The 23,932-nt window shown below is 42.1% G+C and overlaps 1 protein-coding gene across 8 annotated transcripts in view; it reads right to left on the reverse strand.

The window, feature by feature from the left end:
- Positions 1-23,932, reverse strand: part of nlgn1 (neuroligin 1) — a 142,097-nt gene that overhangs the window by 92,021 nt on the left and 26,144 nt on the right. For 2 of the 8 annotated variants that reach the window (XM_076276110.1, XM_076276119.1), the window contains 2 exons: positions 8,875-8,934; positions 4,790-4,942 (listed from right to left, as the gene is read on the reverse strand). In XM_076276110.1, coding sequence (XP_076132225.1) covers positions 4,790-4,942; positions 8,875-8,934 — 213 coding nt within the window. Of the gene's footprint in view, positions 1-4,789; positions 4,943-8,874; positions 8,935-15,899; positions 15,960-16,351; positions 16,367-21,154; positions 21,167-23,932 lie in introns of all 8 variants that reach the window. The other 6 variants (XM_076276160.1, XM_076276169.1, XM_076276141.1 and 3 more) reach the window with 6 other exon arrangements.

Here is a 23,932-nt window from a genome sequence, read left to right on the forward strand (position 1 = left end):
ATGTGGTGTTAGGGCTGTGCTGTCCCTTGTTACAAGGGGCAGGATAAATTGCTGCAAGGTTTTGCACCGTCTGGTAATCTTAATCCCACACAATCAAGGCTGTTAAGAGTTCAGCCACAGAGCCACTGCATGGCTGTTAAACCTTCAAGCCTCTAGCACATTTCTCCATTACTTGGGGCTTATTCTGTTCTCACATGTCAAAGTCCCAGTTTACAGTGTGAGAGTGGACTACAGGGATGAGATGATTTGGAGCCAGGAGCATAATTCTCTTGGTCTTTGGTCAGGTATAACCTCAAAACTAAAAAGTACAACTACTTCAGATATATGTGCCATCTAAAAAAAATAATATACCATGATGTGAGTGTCAACAGAAATGTGTGAAGCGTTTTATGCATAACAAAATGGAGTGTCTCGTGTGAGTTTGATCCAGGCCTCTGGCATATCATTATTCGGGATAAGTGTCCATTTCACTGGTGGGTGAGAAAGCATCATTGCATGATTGCAACATGGTAAATGTCAGATATTCTTTATCCTCTGCTGGCCATCTGTTGTGTGAGCGTGTCGGGGCGGAAATGCTGACCTGCAGCGGCAGCAGGCACCTCTTTTCCTGGAGGGAGGGGCAAAGCTGTGACCTCCAAAAACTGTGGCAAAAGCTAAACCACTAACCAATCAGGAGACCAAACCATATCAGTGGGGGCAAAAGCTAAACATCAAATCAGACCAGTCAACGCCATTGCAGTAGCTTAGGGAAATTCCCAATACTAGCTAGAGAAAAGTAAACAACCAGGATACTGACTGTTCTTTATGTGCCGTGTTCAATGAACTGTAATAAAACACGTGAAATCCAGCGTCCACGAGAAAAGGGATTAGGACACCAGTGAAAGCTTAGTGCGTGAAAACGCCATAGAGTGTAGGGACAGGGGGAGTTGTGGACTGAGCAAATGCTAGCTCAGCTCATGCAAATGCTCCCCCAACCCGATGCATTCCAACCTTTCCTCTGGGCTGCAAAGGTTTTCCCTGGCTTTGATCCGCTGAAAACACGGTCTCATTTCTAAAGTGTTAAACATGTCCATCTGTTTTCCCGGGGCCAAAGCAACAGCCCAGCGCAGATCCCGCCGAGCACCTTGATCATCTACAGTGGCAGTTGGTTTCTATAGCCATGCCTGGGAGCCAAGGCGAGCTAATCCCTTGCGCCGTGGCAAAGATGGATATGTCAGCGTGCATCCATCCATCTGTTAGTGCCCTCCTACCCATCCGGCTCACAGCAGCAGCCTGTCTGAGAACAAAATGGATGCAGCACCAGGTCTGGGATGGAATGGCTGGACGCCGAGAGTAGCATACTACCCTTTTTCCTATTAGACACAACCCCCCATCCACCAAAACTGTCTGAGATCAGACTGAATGCTTTCAGAGTGAGCCACTGATGCTTGCCTTGCCATGAAACCTGTACAATTTAGTTTCCACCCTCAAACACTTAGTGACCAACTCCATCATCAAGGGGCGTCTACAAAGCCAGCAGGAGGAAGTGAGCTTATTTCTTATGCCTAATCAGATGCCTTATGCCTCAAAACACACCCAGCAATCCAACCACAACACTCTGCAATTCATGCCACAGCGGGGCTGTAGAGAGATGGAGAGGATTACATTCAGCTACAGTGAGGCATGGAGAGCAAGACTACGGTCACCCGGGGTCACTGGGCGTCAGGCAAGAAACACACACACAGCTGGAGCTCACAACTCTACCCTCAACCGCCCAAAACGTCTTCCTCAGCAGAGCATGTCTGTCCCTGTAGGGCATGTGTGGTCGTCACAAGGCCAACAAAAGGGTGCATGCGTGCCCACCTGTGTGTCCATGGAGCGCGGCCAACACTTGGAGAGAGAGAGAGCCTGACGAGAATGCTGAGGAGATGGAAGGGGGCAGGAAGATGGGGAGGAGAAGCTACGGAGTGTGTCCAGATGGACATCTGCTCCTCTCTTCCCGCCTGGGCTAATCTGCCCAGTTAGCATCACTCACAGGCCAAAGCCCCTCCTGTGGCAGATGTCCTTGTCCTCCCAGTACCCAAACCACAGAGGCACCACCGGCTCTCATTAGGATGACCACTCCAATAAGTCGACAAACAAATCTGCCATAAATGGCTCCAGTGCAACTTGGGTTGTCACTGGCTAAACTGAAGCACCTTTCAAAAGCATCTCTGTGTACTTCTAAAGGCCTTGAAGAGCGGGTGCCATTGGACATCAAAGCAGATTGCACCACTTTTCACCAAGCGGAAATTAGCATCTATACAGCACACTGGAGGCAGCTTGAGGAAAGACTTAGGGATGCCAGGGAAGCGTTAAATGCTTGTTAAGATTAATAAACACCCTTGCAATAACCATCTCCCAAGGTACGTTGATCATTGAATGAGGTCAGACATTTTACATGCTCTTGCAAAGACCCTGTGGAGATCTATGCTATGCAAGAGTGTGTTTGTGTGTTGTGTGTGTGTGTGTGTGTGTGTGTGTGTGTGTGTACACTACTGGATACAGAGGCAATACAATGACAGCTACAGTATGAAGGAAGACAAATGAGGAAAACTCCCAGGCATTTGTTCTTTCAAAGGAAAAAAAATAACAATGTGTGAAGAATAATAATCTTCGATGTGGGGCCACACAAAATGATAAAAAAAAAATGCTCAAACCAATTATTTCCAGGAGAACAAAAGCCAGTGGTGGGAGATCTGAAAGGGTAAACAATTGAGTATAATTTGCCTGCAAGCGGGTACGTTAAATACAATTAGACACATGCTGACTGGGCCAACACACAGAGGGCTAAGCAGCCCATCACCGCCATGCCACACACATGCGAGCGGTCTGCGTACTCAACACCTGGGTCAGTGTTTCACACGTGCACCTTTTCATCAACGCTTGGCCGGTTTCTTGACAAGACTTATGACCCAATTCCTGCTGTGCAATTATTCACTGTAGCTAGGTAAGACTGCCTAGTGTAACAAAGTGCTCAAATCATACACATCACTTGGGAGAACCAATAGTAACAACAAAACCATGAAAAATCTTCCTACGATGTAAAATGTATCACATTTCAGGGAGAATATTGGTCTCTTTTAGAACAAAGCTTTGATTGAACAAAGATCTCCAAATGATTTACGATTACAAATGCACAAAAAAATTGTGAGCCTGAATGCCTGTCTTATTTAAGATGCAAGCAACATGACGCGAAGCCATGTCAGCTGTCTGGTTAGTGCTGAAGGGAGACGATGGGAAGGCCTCGGCTCATAAATCCTGAACAATTCTGATAATGACGCACAGGAAGCTCAGCACGTTCCATTCCATTACCGCTCACCGCCCTCCATACACAAAGCCCACAACAGCCTGCAGAGGAACCCTGTGTCCCCCATGAAAAAAAGAGCCAGCAAATAATAAATATGTCAGTTCTCATTGCGTGCATACCTCATGGCTCTACAAGTTAGAGGAAAAAATAGAGGAAAACAAATCATCACAAAAGAAAAAAGAAATATTTTTATAATAAGGTCCACAAAATACAGCCCAACAGGTTCAGTTTTGTTAACAGGATCGTTTCAGAGCAATGTTCATCCATCCACATCAACTGTCAAGCCAAACTTTTCACAGACTCAACTATTCCTCTGCCGTTCATTTAGCTGTTTTTCTCTCTGGCAGCTTGAGGTTGAGACAAGGAGACGGACAGCATCTTAAATTGGGTATAAAAAATGGACAACAGCATACAAAAAATGCTAGCCCAGAAAAAGAACCTTAAAAAATTATTTCACCTCATCCAGCACAGCATGTGTGGGTTCAAAACCTCATAGCTCTCTGCTTCCAACCTTTTTTTTTTACTTCATTCATTTATAACATTCTCTTTTTTCAGCAAAGCCTATGGGAAGTTTAGCTTAGCTGTTTAACATTCAGAACGCCACTTACCTTATCATCGCCAGACAAGAACACTCTGAGATTCACTCCAAAAAATACTGGGCACACAATACAGAACATCCTGCAGCTCCAGTCCTACAGCGCCTCTAAAGATTTCCCAGGCATTGAAATTGTCATTATCTTCTAAGGGCATTCTTACTGGCCTCTATCATTTAGCTACTAATCTAACTTTCTTTTTATAAGTTAATAATTCCAAAAACTACAATACCAAGGTAATGAGTATAAAATTCTAAATTGTTCTCTGATAAAATATAGTTGTAGTTATAAAAGTCTAATTCCAGCATTGTATTGATGGCAGTAATAACCTACATAAAATTTGGCTTTCAGATAAATTCCCTTTGACAAGCAAAGACCGCTTCTACTTTTTGATTGTTGCCATAGGGAGCTTGAACCTGGAGCCTTTTTGTTAAAGAAGGAAGTTTTACTATCAAACCACTTCATATTATATATAATATATATACTTTTTTGATCCCGTGAGGGAAATTTGGTCTCTGCATTTAACCCAATCGGTGAATTAGTGAAACACAAACAGCACACAGTGAACACACAGTGAGGTGAAGCACACACTAATCCTGGCGCAGTGAGCTGCCTGCTTCAACGGCGGCGCTCAGGAAGCAGTGAGGGGTTAGGTGCCTTGCTCAAGGGCACTTCAGCCGCGGCCCACTGGTCGGGGCTCGAACCGGCAACCCTCCGGTTACAAGTCCAGAGAGCTAACCAGTGGGCCACGGCTGCCCTATAAGGTGTGAGCCTCAGTTTTTTAGCATGACACTCACCTGACCAATTACAGAAAGTACTCTAAAAGATGGACATAAAGCAAAGGATGGAAAAAGAGCTCATGTCTTACCTAGCACTCCAAGCCGATAGTTCACAGTTATGACAATGACATTGCCATAGCTTGCCAAGATACTCCCGTCAAACATATTCCCTGTGCCCTCCATATAAGAACCTCCGTGGATGAAAACCATCACTGGCTTGGGACTGCCACTTTCACGAATGTCTGGAAAGGGGAGAGTAAATAATTAGCAATAAATAATAAGGGGGAAATTAAAACATGAAATGCCATCTCAGTAGTGTCTCAGAATTGTTCTTTTCCCCTTCTTGCTACAGCTTGTGACATAGGCTAAGTTGTATTAATGGTCAGAGACTAACTGAGTTTTAATTTCCTATGCAACATATACATCATATTCCAGGTGACTAGAAACTCCCCACTTAATAACAGTTTAAGGTGAACTGATGTGATTGAGGTTTGGTTTGCTCAACACAGGCCTGTGTTCTTAAGTTATTACTTTGTTATCATTTTACTTTATTATTATTTTACTCACATTATTATTCAGTGTTTTACTACAGCACCACTGTTGCTGTTTTGTTTTTATTGTGTTGTTGTGTTTATCTATGGCGTGCAGTATAATATACTATAATACACTACACGTCATAGATAAACACAACAACACAACAAAACAGATAAAAAGTGTGTATTTGTGTGTGTGTATGTGTGCATGTCTATTATTAACGTGTTCTCAGATTTGGGCAACAAACACACTCATATCAAAATAAAAACATTCTGAATATGTATTTCTCCCAGTAAGCATGATATCTCATCTAGATGTTTTTATTTTTGTTGTGATACTAGGACCTGAAGCAGAGCAAGGAAGGCTGACACATGTATGTACTGTCCAAACATTACGAATTTGTTTGAAATTGTAGCCTAAAATTATTTAGGATATTTATTATAGGGTATGTTAAATAGTTACATGCTTCAATTAAATTGCATCTAATTTCATTCCATATCTATTCAAACCCAGTAGAATACTCATAATCACGTTCCTCTTCTGCAAACAAGAAAAGCCTTTTATCAGGGGTGCAGTGTATCCACGCACACATTAGATGTTTTTATTGATGTTTGGTGGTAAGGGACATCCAAGAAGTCTCTGAGTAAGCAGCAGAACGAAAACACAGAGCTATTACTTGTAATGATATTCCATACTGTTTACTCTTCTTCAAAAAAGTCTCCTCATATCATCCAGTCTTTTGTTTGGTGTTGTTTTCCTTCCCAGGTCTGGCTCATGTTAGTTTTCTTGGATGGTCTCTGATGGGATCCTGAGAGACAAAGAGAACTCTCCTCCTCTTCTTAACGTGGCACACTTTGAGGCTCATCGTATCCTCTTTCAGAAAAGGAACATCTCATTGTTGTTTGTCAGTAGGTGATTTATGCAACACTCTGTGCTTGAAACTGGACATTGTGCATATGAGTGAATAACCCACTGTGTTTACGCCGGTGTGGTCTGGAGACGTTGGACACTTTGGTGTGTAAAAAAAGTATTCTGTATATAAACAAGGTCTATCTGCAGGTAGATGTGTGTGTGTGTGTGTGTGTGTGTGTGTGTGTGTGTGTGTGTGTGTGGTGAGTAGTCTAGAATCACTCTAAAGACATAAGGGAGAAAACAGAGAATGAGAGAAAAACATAAATAAAGAGTTAGAAATTGGTCAACCAGGCTGGGAGAAAACAAGAAAGGAGTCAGGAGAGAGAGAGAGAGACAGAGTGATGAGAGTGAAACTCAGGATTATTAACCTACAGAATATGAGGGCTGAATTCTCCCTCTCTTCCCTCCCAAAATCACATATCTGAGTCTTCACATCTTCCATTCACTTTGATGAATTAATTGAATCACAGCTGAGCAACGGGACTCACACGAGCCCGTAAACTGGCACAGCAATGATCTGGGAGTCTAATGCCAGATAATGACAGACATGAAATTCTTCAAAGAAATTAATACTCCGTTGTTCCTTTTTTGTTCTGTAAGGGCTGAGGCCGCAACAGCATAAAAAGGGCCTTTTGATATTGTATATATTACGATTTAATGTCTGTGTCTCAAAACTTCCTTGATCAATAAGAATAATACTGAGGCTCCATGCATTTTAACATCTGCTTAGAGGCCAGAAAAAATCGTTCTCGCATCAAAGTTGTTGACAAGTACTGCACATCAGACATCTCAGAGGAACGAACGTCAGTAAGCAGTAAGGCATTTGTGATGTGCTTGTGTGAGTGTGTACAGCTGCTCAGTATGTGTGCACGGAGATTGTGTTTACGGTTTACGGTTACATTTGCCATGTGAGTTTACTAGGAACTTGGTGTGATGATGGGTGCATTCCAATTTTGTTGCGATATGAAAATAATTTCCCAGTCTGAACGGATGTCATTCTGCTGGTGTACACACTTTAGGCGCCAAACCATCAAGACAATGGGACGGTACTGGAGCTAAGGCCCAAACCCAATCAGTGCCTCCCACAGCATTGTGTCATAGCCAGCCACTCTTGATCCCTGGATTGGGCTGATCACTGATAATTGTTTAGGGATACCAGTTCCTCTGTGCTTCTTGTAAGAATGAGATGGCACATCCCCACTATTGTCTGTGTGTGCCATTCTCCCCAGCCATCTCCATCTCTCTGAGATGTGGGTGACATCTGACCTTGTGTGCACCTGAAGAAACCTTGATAAATAAAGATTTCCAGACTGGTTGAAACCAATGGAGCACAACTGCAATTCCAGTGTCATTTCAAGATATCCTCAGCAACAGATCCTTGAACTGCTTCCATTCAATTTGCTTAGGGGAACACATTATATTATTGCCCATCAGCATCAGATATTGTTTGTGCCTTTGTGTTTGACTTCCATTTAAAGTGGTGTTCATTCCAGGGAAAAAGTATCTGTTCCATCATGAGGCTCCTTCAGATTAAGAATGGGGAGGAGATGAAATGTTCATAGTGAAGAGCAGAGGTAATTCCAGAAAGTTTGCTTGAAAAATGATAGTCCATCGAGTAAATCAAAAACTGGGTGGCAAAAGAGCTTGGAAAAACACACTGAAAAATCCAAGGTTGTGAGAACACAGTGGGGCAAATGTCCTGCTGTTTACCGAGTTGTAATGCTCAGCTCCTGTGGGGTCGGGGGGGGGGGGGGGGTTAAGTATGTGGAACAGTTTAGACTTGTAAAGCTCTGCCGTGGGACGTGGCTGCCTCTCAATGAGTTCACGGAGCACAAGTCTCATGGCATATTGTCTTCTGAAGTTAAGAGGATTGTTTGTTTGCCCTGAATTCTTTATAAGTCAACGCATGACGGTTGGCGGGGCTTTCTGTGTGTCTGCATGGTTCTAATCTTTTGATGTGCAGATCAAAGACAGCTGCCTCATTCCCTGTTACATTTACCCTAATTGGTGCTTATTTCATGAGATCATACTGGAGATTGTCCATATTAAGTCTCTGTGCTGTCTTTAGGACTGAGGAGAAAATGCTCTAATGAAGTCACGTAAGCTATCCTAATAATACTGTCGCTATGACAGCATAGTAATTTGTGATATGTATATTAGATACTGCTTGTGATGAGTCTTATATTTAATAGCAACAAATCTATTTCTATTATTCCAATGGGGATGTTTTCATCAGATCCAGGAACAGACTATGTTGCGTAGGAAACTTACTGGCTGCGCCAAAAAAACTGTCTATGATTAAACTATTTATTGATGTTAGCACTGATGTACAGGCTACAAAGTAAGACTACATAAGTAGTTGTCAAAAAGCAGAGGGGTTAAAAATCATGCAAAAATGTGTTAAGAGTTGGCAGTGGGGTTAATAATAATCAGTATTATTGTTTAAGTAGGTGGGATGCAGTATGTTAAAAATAAACAAAACAAAAGGAGAAGTCAGGCAAAAACCTATGGTGGGTTATTAACATTTAAGCAATTTTGGAATGACGGGAAACATTGAACATACTCTGAAAACATCAAGCAAAAAAGACAAAACACATCCAGCCAAAAACTAGGAAGAAAAAGAATCTTCACTTTCAAAAAAAGGACAAGAAAATTTAAGAAAAACAAAGAAGAAAAAACTGGAAAGGGTTTCCTTTCATGCATATCAGTTTTGCATCAAAAAAAATACCTTCGTCCTCTGCACCGTCATTATCACCTAAATCATCACTCTGTTTCTTTGTAAGGGGACCTAGGATCAAGAATGGAGAAGATGGAGGAAACAGAATACAAGAACACACAAGCCTTTCAATAAAAAAGTGCTTCAAAGACAAAGAACTTTCACTTTCGTCTTTTTCTCTTGTATGAGCGTTTATCTTAAAGACCAAAAAAGAGGAGATCTAAACAATTAAATTATTCAACAAATGTGGGTCTGGCTTCTATAAAGTATCTACAGAGGATTGTTCCTGCAAAGAAACAAAGAAGAAAACTCTAGTGGTTCAACTGAAGCCCCTTCAGAAGAAAAAAAAAGGTTGCAAAAACTTTTTTTTGCTTGCAAGCTTTTTACCGTATTTTGAAATGGGGTCAATGAGTAAATATCAAAAGACGGTATCACTGGTCACTGGCAGACTGTTACAAAGACCCAAGACCTAAACAGCCCCAAAATGTTAAAAATATTCAGAACTACATAAAAATGGCATATTCATTGCATACATTAATGTGTCAGTCAATCATAATGTACAGAATTACCTTTAAGATTGCATCATGCTATATTATACTTTTTTATATATAATTTTATCACATATAGCAAAGATTTTAGAAAATGTGAGCATATTTTGGCAAAACCAACACAGTATGGTTAGGCCTATATCAAAAAAATCTCAGCTATGTACACTTGTTTTGTGTTTATAATAAGGTCTAAATTCATTACATAGCCAACCTGCCCAAATGAAAATAAAACACAGGTGTATGAGTTGGCTCCAAACACGTGGGCAGTTCATATATAGCAGTTCACTAGCTATGTTTATTTTGTCATCAGCAAACCATAGCACAAGCAACGTGGCAAAGGTTGCTATACTGTATAATCACTGTTCCTGTCTTAATGTTTTCTTTGTTTAAAAACTATACACAAACATAGACTCTCAGACATACTCCCACACAGCCACACTTAGATACACATGGACACACAGTCACACATATAGAAATACAAACAAAATAAATGAGCTCACAACATGGACATTATTATTCAAAAAGCAGAAGCCATCATGCAGGACCTCCTACTGTATGCATGCAAAGCAGAAAGGAGTGTGACAGACACCAATGAAGAGAGAGAAAGAGAGAGAGAAAAGGAAGACTGAGCGTCCGTGAGAGAGAGCTAGGCATCAGAGCCTGAGGTGTGTGCAGGACTGGTCTTAAATTATGCCAAGTGGGAGCTTTTTGCAGCCAAATACACAGTGTGTTCAGAGCCATGCAAGGCGTTGAATAGCACTGATCCTCCACAATATGACCTGGTGCATGGGAGAGGAGGGGGGGCGGCAGGTGTGTGAGGCAGCATGCATTGAGTAGAGACTACTCCAACAGATTATGGCAACACTGTTTCTTTTCATTTTGTCCCCCGCCTTGTGTGTGTCACACAGGTGCAGGGAGACAGGCTGAGCTGGAGGAGAGAATGGCAGTCAGTATTGTGGAGGGAACAATCAACGTTAACAGCATGATTATTGTTTTCATACAGCTGGGTTTGGCGTCTTCTGATGACTTTTCTCTGAAAGATGAATACATCAGTAATTAAACAGCACATTCAATTGACAAGTAGCCTAACTTAAAATATGCTAAGCAAGGTACAGTAGCATACAGTACATCTAATCAACACACATTTTGCAAACACTTGATTAGATATCAGTTTGATCTGATTATAGTTTGGTTGGTTAAACTAAATCCTAAAGATTGTTCAATCTTAAAACAGACATCAAAAAGACAAAACTATTTGGAACCACTGAACTGTTTTATAATATACTATATCATGCACTCATTAAAAGAATGTACAAAAGTATAAATATACAAGAAGTTTCCATGGAGCAAACTCCTTCCTACAGCTTGGCACAACAGAAGACATCTCCCCTGCCAAACGAGTAAAACAAATAAGCCCACACAATAACCCCAGCTATAATGAAAATGACCTCAATCTCTCTCCTGGTGGTCTCCCAGTGTTAGTCCCTCATTACAGAAACAGATTTTTATCTATGCATAATTGCTTTGAGTGCTGCGTTCGTTATCTTTGGATGGGGCAAAACACCTCTAGTCTGACCTCCTACACCACCTATGTGTGAAAAGCAGCGCCCCCCCCCCACCCCCCCAGTCTGTACCTTACATTTAGGACACAAACAGACAGCATATGGTAACTTCTGCTTTCAGACAGAGAGAGACATGTGCAAACCACAATGAGACAAGTTATGTTTTCTTTAACACAATATTTTGCAGTGTGTGTGTGTGTATGTCTTATCACAGGTTTTCTTGGCAGCATAACAGGCTTAGAAATAGTGCTGAAGCTATTGCAATAAGGGCCATAACAGAGGTTGTACATATTGTTTTATACTATGACATATTTGCCAGGACTAGCACTATAGGTTAACAGCCATCTTTAAAATCCATAGTTGAGTGTGCAGAGGTACAGTATGCAATCACATTCTCATGAGCGTGTGAGGGATGCATTCAGGACTTCTTCCTACACTTGCAATTTTTCCAACATTTGCAATGATCAAGAATACATTCAGCCAAACAGCCATTCCGGTCAGAATGCAAGAAATGCTGTTGCACACATTGTTTGTTGAGAAATAGCATGTGGGTACTGAGAGTCATGTGAACAGAAGAAAGAAGGGCTGAAGAGACTTTTCCCTCTGAGAGATCCAGTGGTTGTAACAGTGCACACACACAGGCATGAGAAGTTTCAAGGCTGGTTCAGAATGAGGGCACAGTAGCTTAACCTGTGGTTGGGTGTCCTCTCTCCAACTGTGATAAGTACCCTCACTCTTCCACTGCTGCTCTTACTCTCTCTCCCCCCCCTCCCCCTCTCAGATGCATTCAGCCAGGTATCCTATCTATCACACACACACACAAACACACACACACACACAGAGAGAGGGAGAGAGAGAGAGAAACAAACAGCACACAAACACACACTGACACACACACACAGAGACAGAGAGAGAGAGAGAAAGAGACAGAGAAACAAACAGCACACAAACACACACACTGACACACACAGAGAGAGAGAGAGAGAAAGAGAGAGAGAGACAGAAAAACAAACAGCACACAAACACACACTGACACACACAAAAAGCACCCTCCCCTCGCATCTCTGCAGGATTTCTGATGGATAGATGGCTGGATGGATGGACAGCTGGACGCCCCACTCTGACTCTCCATGCTGCTGCTGCACCTCTGTGTGCTGGGCAGGAGGAGGGCAGAGGTGGAGGGGCGCGGAGGTTCAAGGGGCACACCTGTCTCCTCTCCACCTGTCCATAAGCACAAGTGCGGGGCAATGGAATCCTGCGGCACGGGCCTCTGACCTCTCACCCTGCTCAGTCTGCCTCAGCCAATCTCTCTCTGTGGGACTCTTTTTCTACCTCTCCTCCAACCACCCCCCTACACACACACACACACACACTTTCCCACCCACTTTCAGTCTCACTGCATGGGTTCCTCTGAATCCTTCTGCTTTTGCTTTTTGACTTAACCTTGCTGTGGGCGCTCTGGTACCTTTCAAAGGCACGGAGGCGCAGGAGACAGAGATGGACATAATGATGTGTGGAGAAAAATGAAATCCTCACTCTTTCCACAGCTGCCATAAGAAAGAGGATACAATAGCAGACACACACACACACACACACACACATACACACACACACACACGCAAGCGCGCACACACACACACACACACATTCACACACATAAACGCACGCATGCATGCATGCAGACACATACACACACGCGCACGCACACTTCTCCTTTTGCCATTAATATAGATTTTGTTTACACCTCTGACTGACAAACTGCAACTTCATGCTTGAGCACTCAGTAATGCAGGGAACAGTCTAAGTACAGTCAATTCCGCAGCCTGCCTCAGACCTCAGCATCCTGACACACCACAATGCCCGTGAGCAGCCCGCAAGCCGGGTAATTAACACTGGGTGCGCAATTGATTTCAGATTGGGTACATCGACACTTTCTTCATCATAAATGTGGAGAGACCAGATGTAAATGGAAACACATCACCATCACCATCACCAATAAACACTAGCTGGTATACTCTACTTTTTTAACTAAATGCTATTAGAAAAAACCTTGAGATGGTTGAAAATGCCATCACTTAAAAGTGTCACTTGTATGTGAACTGTGGGTTGGGAGAGGTGATATGAGGGGAAACTATTACACTGGGAGCCAGAGAGCATAGCCGAGGTCTACAGCCTTTGCTGCGGAGTTCGATAAATGCTGATCTGACCAATCAAACACTGTGCCAGGACCCCAGAGAAATGTTTTCTTGGTCCTCTGGAGAAACATTTTACTCTGGGGGCTTGGCTAATCCACTCAGTGACTGGGGAGAGGGAGCACTAGATCTTTTAAATGGATGACTCAGGACCAGCTGGCACCTGAGATAGAGTATGCATTACCAGGGCCAGAACATGTTTAGAAACAGCTGATGCAATTATGAACCCCTCTCCCAGCCCACGCACGGGGGCACACACACACACGCACACACACACACACACACATACACACACACACACACACACACACACACACACACACACACACACACACACAAACACACACACACACACACTAGATGGTAGTAAAAGAGCAAAGAGCGTCTTGTACTGTGGCAATCAGTAGCATTAGGTTGCTCAAATAAGTGTACAACAAAATGGAGAATGGTGCAGATCAAAAAGCTGATGCCTGAAAATGGAAAAAAGGAGTCCAATAGTGTACGCTTGTTGATTGCAATTACAAATTCAACTGTTGCAGTGCATCAAAATGAGGACTATTTTAAGATATGTCTGTTCAGGGTGAATTTTTTGGTAAAAACAGATTGATGCACTAATGGTGTGTAGTTTGACTGCTTCCTGGGAATAGTAATGTCAAAGTTCTACTCAATTTATTATTTACCACTTACAAGCTAACACGACTAGCTGACACGGCTCCAGCAATGCAATATGACAAAGATGTACACTTAACACTTTTGACCTGAATTGCAAAAAAGGGAGAAATACACAATTATTATTATATCTGAAGTTTAAAAAGAAAATAGCCTACAGCAACCGAAACTAAGTGGCCAGTCAGAGGCACACAATAACATAAACACCCATGCATAGCCATTCAGACAAGAAGAATATCCTCTGGCCATACACACAAAACACATCTTCCATCCAGAGTGTAGATCTATAAGGAGCCGTGTTTTCCACATGCCTGCCTACAACAAGGATTCTCACAGATCTCCACGGTAACACGCCCAGGGCGGCCATCCACGGAATATGGAACTAAAAGCTTTTTCACAAGCAGCCACATAGCTCTCTCACCTCCTGTTCCCATGGAGCAAGGCATCTTAACGCTACACACTAGCAGTCAAGCCTGGGAGAGACAGAGAGAGAGAGAGAGCAAGATGCACGGACAGGGAGGACAGACAGAAGAGTGAGAGGAAGGAGTGCATGACAGAAAGACAGGAAAACAAGTATGTGTGTGTGTGTGTGTGAGAGAGAGAGAGAGAGACATTTTCAACAAAAAAATCATGAGAGAAAAAAAGAGATATTTCAAGAAATAAATGCCATTTGATTTGCCTGTCCCTTAACTCTGACTCAGGACATTAACCCAATGCTTTACATGGCCAAACCAGGTATTCTCCCTGTAGATGAGGTGCCATTTCCTCTGAATGATGCCACACAATGGTTGTGTGTTCAGCACGGGAGGCTTGTCAAAAGCGCACTGACTCCTGACTCCCCAAGCAGCCGTTCTACATGACACGGATGTGTGTACAAGCCTTTCAAGTCCTCGCAGTGCTGTCGTCGCAAGGAGGTTTTGTACCACAGAAGCGATACAGACGATGGCTTCAAAAGATCACTCCTCTCTGTAAAACTAATTCAGGCCGTTGACAGCATGAATATTACATGGCAATACTAGAATGTTTTTTTTCTAATGAATAAAAAACACTGCAGCTTTGCATCCAGATATATAAAGAAGAAAAATAAGCATCTACCCTGATGTGGAACTCTCGCTAGGCGTTTCATGAATATTTGATTCACTTTTCAAAAACATGGCTGACATTCTCCTTTCTAAGGAGAGGGGGTTATTTGCTGCCACCTGAAAGGGGAACTAACGCGGGTCCTGAAATATCAACAGCTAACGCCAACAGCTAACAGCTTTTTTCCCCCTCTTTGCCTTCCAAAGACCCAGGCAGGAGTGCAAGGGGAAATGGGGGACCAAAATGTCACCGTGGGCTCAGACTGTGAGGAGTCCGTGGCTCATTAGGGTCGAGTGGAGATGGGGGACTTAAAGGCAGGTAGCACGGGGAAGGTTTCATTAGGAGCCGTCAGAGCTGTGCGGCGTGACACTGCCGAGATGACAAACCTCATAATGAGCCCTCTTCCTGTCGGGAAACAGGTGGGTGGGGCGGAGACGGAGGGAAGCGTTTGATAGAGAGAGCAGAGCAGGTCAATCGGAAGAGGAGCATTCCACGGAGCAGACATTTCGCTCCATCTTCCCTCTCCCCTAGTGTGCTCTCCTTCTCTCTCTTTCTGGTTGAGTTTTGTTCAGTGGGATCCTTCCACCCACGGCGGCTCAGATGGATGGAAATGTATAGACTCTATCTTGATTGCATGTGGTGTAGGATAGTGTGCACACACACATGGTAGATAAAGAAAGAGGGAGAGAGAAAGAGAGGGAGACTGCTTGAGAAGAACAAATTACTTTCTGAAGGCAAATATTGATTTCAATAAAGCCTTCTGGTACAGGCAGAAGCACAATATATCAGAGATATTAAAACGCATTGGTATTACATCACAGTGATGTCCAGTGGTGACCAAACCGATAGGAGATGGCCAGCTGCCACTGTTAAGTCCACAAGGGCATGACTAATACACTTAGATTAATATGGCTTCTGACAAACACCACCTCCTCAGCCCCTCCATCTCTGAGGCAGTTCTTTAAAAACTCCTCTATAAAGCATGCTCGTCTTTCTTTGTTTCAAGGACATCTTCTTCTCTCCTCTGGAAAAAAGTTGAGGTCATTCTGAGTGTCGTTTTTTATGTGCATTGTATCTCCTCTGTAATATCTTTTGTATGAAAGAATGTTGCGGAGTATGCGCTCTGATTGATCTGGACTGAGGATGGGTTGCATTAGCATATCTGCAAATCTGTACCCCCCCACCCCCACCCCCCTTATAATAATCCTGCAACGGCATCCACACTTCTGAGTGGAATAAAATAAATAAATTTGAGAGTAGAGTTGCTTATTAAGCTTACAGTAAATGTGACACTCTCCAAGATCTGTCTGCTGAAATTAATTTATTTTCTCTGAACTCCGGACAGCCTTTAATGAGAAAGAAAACCCGAGATTGGAGGGCTTTGACACATGTATTAGACACACTTTCAGCAATGGTGCCTTGCTCTCTTTCCCTCTACTCCCCCTGTCTCTTTCTCACAGTCTATGGTCTGGGTTTTGGCACTGAGGGAGAGGAGGAGGGGGAAGTGGGAAAGGCGAAGGGGAAACAGAGGTGGCTTGTTTCAACTCGGCATGCCTTCAGGCACCACCAGTGGACGGCAGAATCTACATTTGCACAAAAATATGGCAACAAAAAAAAGGAAATAGAAATAAAATACCATCACTATCAGGTAAGATTCAGAAAATTATAAATCATACAGTGAGAGAACTGTGAAATGTATATTGGTGTGTGTGTGTGTGTGTGTGTGTGTGTGTGTGTGTGTGTGTGTGTGTGTGTGTGTGTGTGTGTGTTTCTGTCCCTTAGCGTACCCCCTGTAGCCTCCCAGTCCAGCGTGCCATCTTAGCAGACTTATTAAACTCTTCAAGCACAACAGCTCTTTGCTGCGGTGATTAACAGTAATCTGACATTAGGAAGCAGGCCAGCTTTGCCAGGTCTCAGTGCAGCCGATGCGGCTTGGCTGGCAAGTCTCCGGGCATGCCACAGAGACCAGGGCTCCTCCGAGGAATGACAGAGAGGGAGAGCGGGGATGTTCAAAGAGGGGCCTGTCGTGTGTGGGGACGGCAAACGGACTAATTTGCCAGCGCATTACATTTTCACATCATTTCAATTTCAAAGTGCGGCGTTGTCAAGCATGCGGGGATGAAAGACAGCAGAGGGCTAAAGTGCACTGGCAGCATCGGTAGCTAGCGCCTGCTGCCGTGCTGCCGCCATCATCAACATCCTTCAAGCCCCCATCCTCGCCTCCGACAGCACGTCAGCAAAATTATGCATAATTTCCCAGCTCTGAAACAAATTCAAACCAATTCCTTTTACCCTCCATTTCCCCTCTTTTTGCTACACACACATGGACGCAAAGCAAAGCACAGATCGCCTTTGATGACTGTCTACAAATTACTAAATCTGTCTTTAATCAATTTTTAATTATGTCAACACTGAAACATAACTTCAGTGTCCTAGCTAACATGGCCTGAGATATTTTTGGTGGGAGGATGTCTGCATCTCTGTTTTTTTTTTTAAGTTTGGGGAGTTGAGGGTCCAAAGCCATATTGTGTTGTCACTCAGGGATTGGACCGTCAGACTGACATTTTAAGACACACGTCTGCTGCCATTACTAACGCGTGCGTTGTTGCACAAAGGACATGAAATTGAGCAGCAAAGTGTGGTTTTACATCACAGTAACATCTGTTTGTTTCCTCAGGCAAACAAATCTCATAAACATACACACATACACACACACACACACACACACACACAATAGAGAGATGAAAGACATTTCTATGGAGTTTTCTATGGAAAAATATATTTCCTTGAACTACAATAATGTTCTCAAAAAGAGAGTTTTGCCTCTATCATCATGAGTGCTGCTAACCGTAAGCATGTCTTATCAAAGCTGAGTTTAAATCCAGCCATCCACTTTAAAGGCTCTGAGAGAAATTAGAAAAATGGGAAGAAGGTTAATAGTAATAGGCTTTTTTATGATGAGGTACACATAAGAAAACTAAAAGAAAAACAGCCAGAGGTACAGTTCATATCAAGGCAAATAGCTCAGATAGTATAAGCTAAAGGGGAAAAAATAGGACAGATTCAGCAGATGCTGAGATAGATCTTCAGAAATGGTGCTGAACATTCCATGTGTATTTTGGACTCCATCCACCACTATCATATTTACATACTGTAAACTAAGTATGATATAACCCCAAAAAGAAATGATAGGTACACCTGGAAAATTAAAAGAGTGTGAAAAACATAATTCTGAAGGACACTGAGGAAATTAATTCAATAAATACATTATATGTTTATCATCAAACTAATATTGTGAGAGTCATTCATTATTTGGCCTATCTACAAGAGGCAATTAACTTAGGGAAAGTGAAACAATGTATCCTCACAATACTACACTTCACTGACACACCAATGAGAGTGGAGAAACAAAACACTGCACTAGATCAATGTCCACCATTTGCTGATCACTCAGTTATATCAGCAATCAAGCCAAGTTGATTGATCTCCTTTACTTTTGTATTAAAGTTAATGAGAACTATAGCCTTTCACTTGATGAGTCAGTATCACATCCAATAGTGAGACCAAATAGTGAGTGCAAACCAAATAGTGTCACATCTGCACAACTGTCAGGCAACTTCCAGAAGACAGTGACTAATCAATAACAGGAGAAGACTTAAGTAAGCATGTGTGCCTATACAAGCCTTTACACATGCAACAATTGTTACAATTGTAATAATTGTTACATTGAAAATTTAAATTTAAATCAGCTTTGCCCAGAATAGCCCAACCTAGTGTAACTTACATGCACCCCTACCACTTCTATGCAGTGTTGCTGGGGGATAGAATCATCAATAAATCAAACTTCACAATATGTCAAACTGTCACGTTTTTTAATTTATTTTGTATGTCAATGACACATGCTGGCTAGCTAATGATTTATTCTGCTTTGTGACACAAAACGGCATATCATAATCAAGTAAAAAATGTGCTATAACTATGTTGCGCCTCCGTTAGAGAGTATTATGAATATTATTATTATGCACCAATTAGCTTTTATCAAAGTATCTTTTCTCATGACAGTCTAGTGAGACATATGCTGCAGCTCCCTATAGTGCATATAGACAGGAAGAGAAAGAGAGAGAGGGAGAGAGAGAGAGAGAGAGAGAGAGAGAGAGAGAGAGAGAGAGAGAGAGAGATGCCTGAAATACCTCATACCAGCATCTTGGGATTTAATGTATGCTGAGCCACTGGAGTATAGCGTGTCAGGGCTGATGTGTGTGTGTGTGTGTGTGTGTGTGTGTGTGTGTGTGTGTGTGTGTGTGTGTGTGTGTGTGTGTGTGTGTGTGTGTGTGTGTGTGTGTGTGTGTGTTTGTGTGTGCGTGTGTGTGTGTGTACACATTGCTGTGGCCATGAAATACGACTCGTCAATGAAACCAACAACTGTGTGTCGCCCTTATCAGATCCCATCCTTATGGAGGACGCAGGCTGACAAAAATAGCAGTGACACTGTATCAGCAGCCCCCTCGACTCATTTCAGAGCCATTTGGTGTTTGCCTTCCAACTGTATAAATATGTACCACAGCAGTCCTCCACTGACAAAAAAACACTCTGTAGAGAACGATAAAAAAGAGGAAAAAAACTGGCATGAAGGTTGGAAATAGAAAGGGAGGCTGGGACAGTTACGAAGAGAGCAAGGTGGCGCGCCAGAGAGAAAGAGATGGACTGAATCCAGGCAGGCGGAGGGAAAATAAGTAATAAATGGCTGAAAAGGCAGAAGAAGGAGAAAAGACTAAGTTAGAGCTTATGAAGGCAAAGCTAGGCAGACGGGTTGAAACACAAGTAAGAGACAGTGTGAGACAGAAACTGAGTGCTCTTTGCAAGAAATGCTCTTCTGACAACCCAAGGCCCTGCATTGTCTTCAGAAAATGACTTGGGTAAATGCCTACATATTGCTACTCCAGGCAAGGGTAATGAACTAGTAAATTAGTCTCAGAAAGCTTTAATTAGTATCAAAGTATGCCAAACTGAAGTCAACCCATTAATCTGGGCTCCCTTCCCCTGCTGCTTTTTGATGACTTGAAAAGTGCACCGCCAATAAAAGACAAAAGGAAAATGGATATGGATTTCCTCACTGAACTGACCAATGGAGATGATTAAGTAGTTCATCACACAAAAATATAGAATTCTTCCCACGGAAGCATCGACCTGTCCTATAGATACATTAAAAGGCTGGCAGGAAATCATTGGGCATACGGTCGACTATGGATCTCGTGGAGGACTCCGACCGATTGATCATCACTACTGGGTGTATGTACTAATGCACTCACAGAGTGTTGGAGGCCTAAGCAACAGTACACCCACTCACTCACTGATCAAATACATTAAAGTGACATCACCCTTCTGTGTTAACCACAGGACAATCATTGCCTCCTGTGTCCTGTACACTTTATTCTGAAACAGTGACAACTACTCAGGAATGTGTTCTTCATGCCCCTACAAAACACTTTTCAATTAACATGCATGCCTTAGCTGTAACTTAGAGATAACACTGGACAAATATACTGATAGCTGATAGCTACTGATAGCTACTGATACTAATAGTCTAAAATCCTGACATGGTGGTGTTTTCCCCATTAATTAATTCTTCTATTGTGTCCAAACACAGTGAACTGAAATGTTAAATACACATGGGAGTGCAGATCAATAAAGATAACTTGTCTAGTTTGTTCAAACAGCACCAGCATCCATTCACCATCATAACCTCATAATCCATCAAACCAAACAGACTAAACCCTAGGCTTTATTATTTTACTTTATTATTCTAGTCAGAAAATATAATTTCATATAGGAAACTTAACTAAATAGGTGCTTTTTAAGGATTACTTCCTGTACGTATTTCCAGTGAAATTATGCATTTTTGTAACAAAATAACTTTTGCAACGTTCTCTCACTGGGCACAATGATACTACAAAATGTTACATTGTTATGAAAACACACACACACATACCTTTTAAGAGTACATAAGGCCTACTTAAGAATACACATACTGTATGAGACAAAAGAATAATACAATTTAAGTTTTGAAAGTTATTGGTTATTTTTCTTGGTGAATCATATTCCAAACAACACTTCAAAGCATGCAACAAAAAGTGCTTCACACAGTGCAGTGTGCCTGGAATTAAGTGCACAATGCATGAACTGGCAGCAACATTTAAAGACAATATTGAGGAGAAAAAACAATATCTGGCCATCTATACACTGTCAAAATCTACTGTGATCTCAATGCACATATTTCACACCAAAATCTTTCACTCCACCCACTCCGACAAACAGGTACTGGGTTACCATGGCAGCCAGATAGCGAGAGAAGAGTGTGTGAGAGAGAGAGAGAGAGAGAGAGAGAGAACACATGGGACTCATTCACCTGTTACTCACATTGCCGTCTCACCTTACACTATATTCTTGTATCCATCAACAATTGTATTGTACAGCAGGGGTTTTCCTGAATATGTGCTTGGTAGGACTATGTGAGTGTGTGTGTGTGTGTGGGCGTATTCCTGTGTGGGCATTCATGCAAGTGCGTATTCCTGTGTGGGCATTCATGCAAGACGCAAGATTAGATTAGAGATAGGAAGCAGAGGCAATTGAGAGAAAGAAAATTCAACTGCTTGCTGCTAACAATTACTGTCATTACTTGTGATGCGGGTGATTGTGTGTTGGCATCAGTATGCAAATTTGATTGTTGTTTAGAAATCCAGGTCAAGAGAGATTGAGTGAGTGAGATAAATATGACAAAAATGTAAAAGGAGGAAGGAATGGTAAAAAATACTAAAATTAAAAAACTATTTCTCTTCACTCTTCTTTTTTTCTCTGAAGTACATTATCAAGTATTATAAATACAGCTATTTACTTTTCTCACAGAATAATGAATTCAAATAAAAAGATTCAACTAGTCCACTAGTAGCTTCCCTAGACAGTTAATAAGTCAAAGCTTTCATAGCTTACCTTTAGGGCTGGGCAGTATATCGGTATATAAATATATACCAGTATATTTTCAAAAGAGATAGACAATACTGGTTCTACCGATATAGTTGATCTGATGATACGTTGCGTCCGTGCCAATGTTTGCTCCTCTCCCTCCTGTGTCACCCTTTCTGGGCAACCTACCCCCACTCTTACTCTTGACCCCATGCCAGCAACAGCAGTGTTGCATTTGTGTATATGATGTAAAGAGATAGTATCAACTTACATTAATATACTATAAAACTACGTTGGACTATTGTCAATAAAGTGAGTATGCCATTCACCTACCATTTTCGGTAACACTTTAGGGTAAGGGTACATGAATTATGAATTAATTCATGATTTATGTATTACTTAATATCTGATGAATCATCAGGAATGCACATTAGTTCATAGTCTGTCATTTGTGACCTCATACATGAACACCACATCACCTAAAGCATTAGGTACGATGGGCACTTTAGCAGCCCACATGAAGTCATTTAAAATATCTCATTCTTTTAAAAGACATCAACTTGAGTAGATTTTAGCTCAGTCTTGGATACTTAGATAATTTGGGGGTTTAAATAATACCAGGAATGAGCATAGTCTTCTGGGGTCTGTTTTTGAAAAGCATTCAAAGATTTTTTGATTTATTATAGGCTATTTGGTTTATAAAAAAACAGACATATCTTTAAACATTGAAGGAAACCTTGTCTTTGCATGCTCTTTTCATCACAGCTTGTGGCTTCCCATCTGTGAGCTTGATTTACAATTCAATATGTAACTCGTAGAAAATAACAGTATATTGTTTATACCATCATTCAGCCTGAAAATACCAATCACCCACCATATGAGCTGTAATGTTAGTATAAGTATAGTATATATGTTCTTTTGATCCCGTGAGGGAAATTTGGTCTCTGCATTTATCCCAATCCGTAAATTAGTGAGCACACAGTGAGGTGAAGCACACACTAACCCGGAGCAGTGAGTTGCCTGCTACAGCGGCACTCAGGGAGCAGTGAGGGGTTAGGTGCCTTGCTCAAGGGCACTTCAGCCATGGAAGTGGGCATGGGAGAGCAGTGCTCAACCACTTCCCCCACCCACATTTTTCCTACTCTTTGGGGATTGAACCTGCAACCCTTCAGTTGCAAGCCTGATGCCCTAACCAGTAGGCCACGGTTGCCCCTAAAGTTGCAACCCCATATGAAATGCATGCACAGCTGTCTGTGAACATGCCACGGAGGCAGAGACACTGCAGCATCTTCACCATGTCTCAAATTTCACCAGAAGAAAAAAACCAACACCAAAGCACTTTTCCTCTGTCGCACGCGCGTTTCCAGCACCGGCTTTGCAAATAACGATGTCCACAGACAAGGTAGAGTATGTTGATTGATTTTATGAAAGTATGATGTATTGCGACATCAGAAGCAAGTCAAATTTGTAGTTTCTTATGTCTCATTCCATCGAACTACAGATCCGCTACCCGATCTGGCAAACTTGCCTAGTGTGGTTATAGCCGATAGAGGGTTGCAAAGCGAATGCAGAAGTGCCGTTCACCCTATTACGAGTTGATGAACCACTGAAACGATTTTGGAAACATTATTTTAAGGTACAAAAAACTCTTTGGTGTTGCTTTAACTGTACATACATATATTATACCTATACATAGGTTATACATACATAGATGAAAGCCATTAGTGTTGCCTAGGATTACACCTACGCCTGGCTAACATGATATTAAGATCACCCGATGTATTATTATCTAATGTAAAGATTGCTTATGAGACAAGTTTATAGCCAGCATCAGTTGGACAGAATTAGTTAGTACCCTCTAGAGGTGCATCCTGTGTCTGAAACAGATGTCACAATGCCTTCTAGTTTGTGCTGTGTGACTCCCCGATTGCTCAGAGAAATAACTTAAAATAGCATTTCCAATGCCACTGAGACGTCCAAACATCTGTGTACCGAGTACACCTACAGTACACACTTCGGCTGATATTCATACACTTAACCTCACCACAGCAGAATAATG

The sequence above is a fragment of the Alosa pseudoharengus genome, unplaced genomic scaffold (genome assembly GCF_046254945.1).
Source record: "Alosa pseudoharengus isolate Yale_2024_CS ecotype anadromous, Long Island Sound unplaced genomic scaffold, YU_APseudo_1.1 YU_APseudo_1.1_scf_11, whole genome shotgun sequence".
Classification (NCBI taxonomy): domain Eukaryota; kingdom Metazoa; phylum Chordata; class Actinopteri; order Clupeiformes; family Clupeidae; genus Alosa; species Alosa pseudoharengus.